The 8096-nt window shown below is 56.3% G+C and overlaps 1 protein-coding gene across 1 annotated transcript in view; it reads right to left on the bottom strand.

The window, feature by feature from the left end:
- Nucleotides 1-464: 464 nt before the first annotated feature.
- The window catches only part of pex6 (peroxisomal biogenesis factor 6), a 60726-nt gene continuing 53094 nt past the window's right edge, over nucleotides 465-8096 (bottom strand). The window contains exons 12-17 of the mRNA XM_063040454.1: nucleotides 7505-7566; nucleotides 6812-6920; nucleotides 5692-5808; nucleotides 2375-2452; nucleotides 1105-1244; nucleotides 465-938 (exon numbers count right to left, since the gene is read on the bottom strand). Of these exons, the coding sequence (XP_062896524.1) occupies nucleotides 802-938; nucleotides 1105-1244; nucleotides 2375-2452; nucleotides 5692-5808; nucleotides 6812-6920; nucleotides 7505-7566 (643 nt within the window). The 3' untranslated portion in view covers nucleotides 465-801. The remainder of the gene's footprint in view (nucleotides 939-1104; nucleotides 1245-2374; nucleotides 2453-5691; nucleotides 5809-6811; nucleotides 6921-7504; nucleotides 7567-8096) is intronic.

Below are 8096 nucleotides of genomic sequence, written 5' to 3'. Positions count from 1 at the left end.
AGTTTAGTGAGAGCAGGGTGGAAATTGGCAGCAAAGGTGATGACCATGGAAAACAGTCCCAGCCTCTCTCTTAAATAACTCCAGTCCCAGTAACAGCTTCCAGAATGTTCTCTGTTCCCACACCAGTTTGGTGACATTTTCCTGTACTCAGGTCACTAGAACTGCACACTGTACTCCAAATGCAGTCTCACCAGCACCCTGTACGGCTGTAACATGATGGCCCAAATCTTGAACTTGGAGATGGGATAAAGAACCCATTTCTGTGCTGGATAACTCGGCAACTGCTCTGCTTCATTCCTTGGCACCGTTGGTGTCTGTCATCTGACCTCCTGGTCTCTCAGGGTGAGGGAGAGATCTTATCCTCTCTGTCTGGGATCTGAGTGGATATCTCTATTTTTGGCCCCTTATGCCACTCATGCATCCTTCATAAGTCAGATGTTATTTCTGTAAATATTTTAAACATTTATTCTGCTGTAGAAGTAAATGGCAGCGGTCACAAGAGTCACGAATAATTTTATTTACAACTAGTAGTAATATATCACTGTTACTACTTCATCACTGGTTCTAAACCCTGGAACTCTCTCCCCACCAGCTCTATGGCAGGAGTGCAGTGGCTCAGGGGTAATCAGAGATGGGTGATAAATCCGGCTTGCCAGTGATCCCCACACATGGAGCCTGACCATAAGACATGTTCCCATGAGGGAAACAGTCTGGTTCCCCGTCCAACCATCTGAAACCCATTAACCCACAAAGGTCAACCGATCCCACTGGATGTTGTCCTGTCAGATGTCAGCACGCTGGTCACCGGGTCGATAGTCTCTGCTTTATCAGCCTGTAACGGTTCAAGTCCTGCTGCGAGACAGATGGTTGGAGGGTGCTGAGGGCTCGGTCAAAGTCCTCGGGCAACAGGGCTAGCTCCGAGTCCTCAATGTCCAGGCCTGCAACACACAGGGGGCCAGTAAATCTAGAGCGAACAACTGAGACAACGCGGAGGTGGGACAGGGGCAGTGGGAAAATAGAGAAGGAGGGAAGGGATAAACAAGGAGTAATGTGGGGGGGGGGAGAGAAAGACGGAAATGGGTGGGTAGTTGGGGATTCACAAACCTTGGTCGATGCGGATGATTTTGCGTTTGACAGCCGACATCATAGCCTCACTACAGAGGGAGTGCAGGTCGGCTCCGCTCAGCTGGGGTGGGCATCGCTCCACCACGTGGGGTAGGCTGACGGCTGCGTCCAACGTGAATCTGTCAGGGAGAGGGGAAAGAGATGAACAGCAGCACACTTGCCACCTGCCCTGCCCGATTCCCTTGATCCTGGCTCACCCCTGACCCCCCCCTTCCCTTACCCTGTGCTGAGTCTGGATGATGGTGCTCCCAACTCCTCCCCATACTGCCCTCTCCAACCAATTCCACCCCAACTCTCCGCTCCCAATCAGTCCGAGTCTCCAGTGGCAAAGCTGCGCTGACACTTCAGTGCAGAACACGTCAGGGCAGTGCACAGATCTGGAACAATCCCGGAGTGCAAGGGACTGCAGCATCTCCTGTGCTTCAATGCGCAAGTCCGGTGTGGAGGCACTGAACTGAGAGAAATCCCCAATGCACCTCCCGTGTTAAACCTGGACTTTGATAAGACACCAAAGATGCAGTGGGCAAGCCAGCTGATGGAACAAAGATCAGTAGGCTCTGGGGGATATAAAACTGAAAATATATCCTGGATTTAAACTAGGTGAACAAGCACTGATGTGACAGAGGGTGTATGAGGTGGACAAATGGTAGGTCACTTACTTTGATAAAGAGTAGGACGGAGTTTTGTTTCAATGGACTGTGCAGAGGCACTTGGGTGTCCATGTATACCACTCACTAAAGGGTAATGATTAGGAAAGCAAATGGTAGCGACCTGTATTGCAGAGGGATTTGACAGCATTATTAATTATATCATCTCCTGCTGTTCCTCGGGATTGAGGATGCCCAGATTGGTTTTGTTCTGGAGAAATGTATCAGGATATCTCCCGTCCCAAAGTGGAGCGCTCCCTCAGCACCTCCCATTCCACAGAGTGGTGCTCCCTCAGAGTCCCTCCCACAGTGCGGTGCTCCCTCAGCAATGGCCCTCCCACTATCCTCCCTATCCCAGCATGTCATTGCACTTTTCTCCTTATTTCAGACAATCCTCTGCAAATGCCACTCTCTCAAATACTCATGGGTAAAATGCATCCGAGAGATAGAGACGACACTGGAGATATCTGAAGGGCTCTTTCACATCCCTCAAGGGGAGGTGTCACTGGCCTCTCGGTGGTCCTCTACTAACCAGAGAATAGATTGCTCTGCCCCATGCTCATCTGGAGAACACACAGTGCCAGGGCAGTGACAGTACTTACTTGCGTGTGATGGCCTGCAGCACACGAAGCTGAGACTCCCGGTCTTCATTTAGCCCTACATACAGCAGTTTGTCCAACCTGCACCAGAGATGGAGGGGACCGAGAGTCAGACAGCACCAGAGACGGAGGGGACCGAGAGTCAGACAGCACCAGAGACGGAGGGGACCGAGAGTCAGACAGCACCAGAGATGGAGGGGACCGAGCGTCAGACAGCACCAGAGATGGAGGGGACCGAGCGTCAGACGGCACCAGGGATGGAGGGGACCGAGTGTCAGACAGCACCAGAGACGGAGGGGATCGAGCGTCAGACGGCACCAGAGATGGTGGGGACCGAGAGTCAGACAGCACCAGAGATGGAGGGGACCGAGCGTCAGACGGCACCAGGGATGGAGGGGACCGAGTGTCAGACAGCACCAGAGACGGAGGGGACCGAGAGTCAGACGGCACCAGAGACGGAGGGGACCGAGTGTCAGACAGCACCAAAGACGGAGGGGATCGAGCGCCAGACGGCACCAGGGATGGAGGGGACCGAGTGTCAGACAGCACCAGAGACGGAGGGGATCGAGCGCCAGACGGCACCAGAGATGGAGGGGACCGAGCGTCAGACGGCACCAGGGATGGAGGGGACCGAGTGTCAGACGGCACCAGAGACGGAGGGGATCGAGCGCCAGACGGCACCAGGGATGGAGGGGACCGAGTGTCAGACAGCACCAGAGACGGAGGGGACCGAGAGTCAGACGGCACCAGGGATGGAGGGGACCGAGTGTCAGACAGCACCAAAGACGGAGGGGATCGAGCGTCAGACGGCACCAGAGACGGAGGGGACTGAGTGTCAGTCAGTGCCAGAGACGGAGGGGATCGAGCGCCAGACGGCACCAGAGATGGAGGGGACCGAGCGTCAGACGGCACCAGGGATGGAGGGGACCGAGTGTCAGACGGCACCAGAGACGGAGGGGATCGAGCGCCAGACGGCACCAGGGATGGAGGGGACCGAGTGTCAGACAGCACCAAAGACGGAGGGGATCGAGCGCCAGACGGCACCAGGGATGGAGGGGACCGAGTGTCAGACAGCACCAGAGACGGAGGGGATCGAGCGCCAGACGGCACCAGAGATGGTGGGGACCGAGAGTCAGACGGCACCAGAGGCGGAGGGGACCGAGAGTCAGACGGCACCAGAGACGGAGGGGACTGAGTGTCAGTCAGTGCCAGAGACGGAGGGGACCGACCGTCAGTCAGTGCCAGAGACAGAGGGGACCGAGCGTCAGTGCCAGAGACGGAAGGGACCGAGCGTCAGTGCCAGAGACGGAGGGGACCGAGCGTCAGACGGCACCAAAGACGGAGGGGACCGAGCGTCAGACAGCACCAGGGATGGAGGGGACCGAGTGTCAGACAGCACCAGAGATGGAGGGGATCGAGCGCCAGACGGCACCAGAGATGGTGGGGACCGAGAGTCAGACGGCACCAGAGACGGAGGGGACTGAGCGTCAGACAGCACCAGAGACGGAGGGGACCGAGCGTCAGACAGCACCAGAGACGGAGGGGACCGAGCGTCAGACGGCACCAGAGACGGAGGGGACTGAGGGTCAGTCAGTGCCAGAGACGGAGGGGATCGAGCGCCAGACGGCACCAGAGATGGAGGGGACCGAGCGTCAGACGGCACCAGGGATGGAGGGGACCGAGTGTCAGACGGCACCAGAGACGGAGGGGATCGAGCGCCAGACGGCACCAGGGATGGAGGGGACCGAGTGTCAGACAGCACCAAAGACGGAGGGGATCGAGCGCCAGACGGCACCAGGGATGGAGGGGACCGAGTGTCAGACAGCACCAGAGACGGAGGGGATCGAGCGCCAGACGGCACCAGAGATGGTGGGGACCGAGAGTCAGACGGCACCAGAGGCGGAGGGGACCGAGAGTCAGACGGCACCAGAGACGGAGGGGACTGAGTGTCAGTCAGTGCCAGAGACGGAGGGGACCGACCGTCAGTCAGTGCCAGAGACAGAGGGGACCGAGCGTCAGTGCCAGAGACGGAAGGGACCGAGCGTCAGTGCCAGAGACGGAGGGGACCGAGCGTCAGACGGCACCAGGGATGGAGGGGACCGAGTGTCAGACAGCACCAGAGACGGAGGGGATCGAGCGCCAGACGGCACCAGAGATGGTGGGGACCGAGAGTCAGACGGCACCAGAGACGGAGGGGACTGAGCGTCAGACAGCACCAGAGACGGAGGGGACCGAGCGTCAGACAGCACCAGAGACGGAGGGGACCGAGCGTCAGACGGCACCAGAGACGGAGGGGACTGAGTGTCAGTCAGTGCCAGAGACAGAGGGGACCGAGCGTCAGACGGCACCAGAGGCGGAGGGGACCGACCGTCAGTCAGTGCCAGAGACAGAGGGGACCGAGCGTCAGTGCCAGAGACGGAAGGGACCGAGCGTCAGTGCCAGAGACGGAGGGGACTGAGCGTCAGATGGCACCAGAGACAGAGGGGACCGAGCGTCAGATGGCACCAGAGACAGAGGGGAACGTACGTTAGACAGCACCAGAGACGGAGGTGACTGAACATCAGACAGCACCAGACAATGGTGACAGCCAGAGTGCTAGAAGACCCTCCAAACACCCCAGCCATTCCCCGTTACCCCCTTCCACCCCACCCCAACCCTTTTCTACTTCCCACTTCCTGCCTCTAAACTCAATGCCTTTCTCTTCCCACCCCACACCATACTCCTTCTCCTCATTCCCCCAACCCCTTTACCCTCTCCCATTCCTGTCGGCCCACTATGTGTTTTGTGCTCCACTCCTCCACTGACACTGTGAAGCTTGCTCCCCACCAAACCTCTCCCCCACAATGTCCTGCGCCCCTACTCACGCCCCCTAACAGTGATCTTTACAATCCACCCAACCTCTCCCTCCTCTCCTCCACTCACACCCACTTCCCTCACTGAATGACTTCCCAACCTCCTGAACCAGTCCACGCACTGGATTTCACTGGGCCTCGGTAACAAGCCAGTACTGCCACTGCCAGATCACCCCACCCCATCACCAGATCTCTCTTCACCCCGACCTTGTGATTGACCGCAGAGGGCTGTGGCTGATAACCCCTCCCATCCTTTCCTCAGCAGCTCTCAGTACATTTCTGTACCTGCTGACATACCTGCCCTTCCTGTCACCCCAACTGCCTCTGTTATCCTTCCCTTGGTCATGTCCTCGCCTTCAGCAGCCCAGTGATGCTCCTCTCCCCACTGACCCCGTCAGATCTCTGCAATCCCATCCTCCCCCCAAATCCCCAGAGCCTCTGTCCACATCGTAACCATGCCACACCTACCGGCCAGGGCGGAGGAGGGCTTGGTCCAGAAGGTCAGGTCTATTGGTGGCTCCAATCACAAACACGTCAGACGAGGAGTGAAGTCCATCCAGTTCAGCGAGGAGCTGAGATACCACCCTGTGAGGGGAACAGACTTATCAGTCTGCTGCTGTTCCACTCCCAATTCCATCCAGACTTCTGCAGTCCTACATCAGAACTCAATGTTCCTCTAGCTTGAATTTAGCCTGACCCTAGCAGTAGAGGAGACAGGTTGGTATGGGAATGGAGAGAAGCTCTAGGCAGCCTCAGCAGAAAAAGCTGTTAACTATCTTAGAACATAGATGTCCACAATCTTCTGGCTGCTATCACTCCACTCGCGCAGATCTCCTGAATGGACACAGGACTGACAAGTCGAGAATTCTTCTCCAAATACCATATTGAAGTGTATAGTTTTCTGGATTTCATGCTTGGATAGCACCTGGCCTTGCAGTTTGATTCAGTACCAGATTTTGCCATGATTAACTTTAGTGAGCCTCTGTGCCTGATTCCGTATGGTTCTTCTCCAGGCATCAGGCACGGGACCCGCTTCCTGTGACACTAAAAAATGGCGATCTTAAGGAGAGCACATGGACCCAATGCGCCAAACAGCCGCCCCTGTCTTCTGATTTTCCATTGGCTCAAACTTCTTGGCAGCTGTTGGTTCTGCCCTTATACAGACAAGCGGAGAGTATTGTAGATAGTGATAACGTGTTGGGGTGTTGGAGACTAGTCGCTCAGCCTAACCTGCTCTTGTAGTCACAGGATTTATTGTTAAATTTGTGTTTGGTAGTAACCCGTGAATGTCAATTGTGGGAATGTTGGGGATGGGATTGGGACTCTGTTGGTGGAGGCGCTCTCTGTCTGGCACTTTAATGACCTGTACATTACCTGCCACACATCGGCCCGTGTATGAACACTGTCCACGTCTTGCTGCATTCAGAAAAGACTGCTTCATTAGGGACATGGGAGGTGGGGGACAGGGGAGGAAGAGGGAGAGAGGCTGCCCACTGGTCACAGCACAAGAGTTGTGCACTAACAGTGCTCAGTGAGGTTTACGGGACGGAAGGGACAGGGAGGCGCAGTGAATGTGGTCACCATGTACCTGTCCGTGACGCCCCCAGAGTCTCCACTCCGACCTCGATTGGGGGCCAGTGAGTCCAGTTCATCAAAGAACACGATGCAGGGGGATGCAGTCCGTGCCCGGCTGAACACTGCGGGCCAGACAACAGAAGAAGCTGGAACCATGTGTTGTACACTGCTCCGGCAGCCCCAGCTTAGCCCAAACCCCCATACCAGGAACTGCATGCCACTCCGTTCCGGTCGCCCAAGTTCAGCCTATACCCCAGACACCCGCCCCTAAAGCTGGACTATGCACCTCAGAACTACACGTTATACCCTAACCTACCCTACACCCAACACCCCTAAGGGAACCACACTCACCCCACAGCATGTACTCCCGCTCATAGCTCTGACCCCCATCATGCAGACAATGTTTACTGTGCCTGGTCAGAAAACACCCTCTGGCACATCAGCACAGGATCACCCCCAATCCCCACTATCCACAGGGTCAATCCCACCACCAAACCACCCTCAACACCAGGAGGGATACCCCAACCCACACATGCAGCCCTGTTCCCAGCTCATCTCTCCCTCCTCCACTACCCATTCACAAGGCATGCTTCCTCCTTTGCCCTGAGCCCCAGCTGATCTAACCACTCTGCCCATCTGCTGCACCCTTTTCCTCTCCCACCATCCATCCCCAGCTAGCCCTAGAGGCAGCCATCAGGCCTCTTACCCTCTCGCACGTTCTCCTCACTCTGCCCCACGTACATGTTGATCAGCTCCGGCCCCTTCACGCTGAGGAAGAGAGGGAGAAAGGTGAGCACAGGGAGAGGGGCAGAAGGAGATCCGCAGACAGAGGAGGGATGAGGGGAAAACAGAGGGAGAAGGTAGAGGAGTCCCAGCAGGTGGAGGGTAAGGGAGGGGAAGAACAGAGATGGTGGATTGAAGAGAAAGGAGGGCAGTTGAGATGAAGGAGCGGAAGCTGGAGGAATGGGGTGGGTTAACAGTCCCCTCTGCAACCAGATCCACGATTCCTGACCAAAAGATTGTAATAAGGAAAGTCAGCAACACCTCCACCATGATTATCCTCAACACTGGTGCCCCACTGGCGTCCTCTACTCTATTCCCTATACACTCACAACTGTGTGGCCAGATTCTGTTCTAAATCCATCTACAAGCTTGCGGATGCACCATAGTAATGTTCCAGGGAAGGTGGGATCTGTTCTGACGGGACCGTTTACACCTGAACTGGAGGGGTACTAACATTCTTGCAGGAAAGTTTGCTAGTGCTGCTTGGGGGGGTTTAAACTAAATTTGCAGGGGGC

This window comes from Mobula hypostoma, chromosome 2 (genome assembly GCF_963921235.1).
Source record: "Mobula hypostoma chromosome 2, sMobHyp1.1, whole genome shotgun sequence".
Lineage (NCBI taxonomy): Eukaryota > Metazoa > Chordata > Chondrichthyes > Myliobatiformes > Myliobatidae > Mobula > Mobula hypostoma.
Note: the sequence above shows the minus strand (reverse complement) of the source record. Positions and strands in the feature narration are given on the sequence as shown.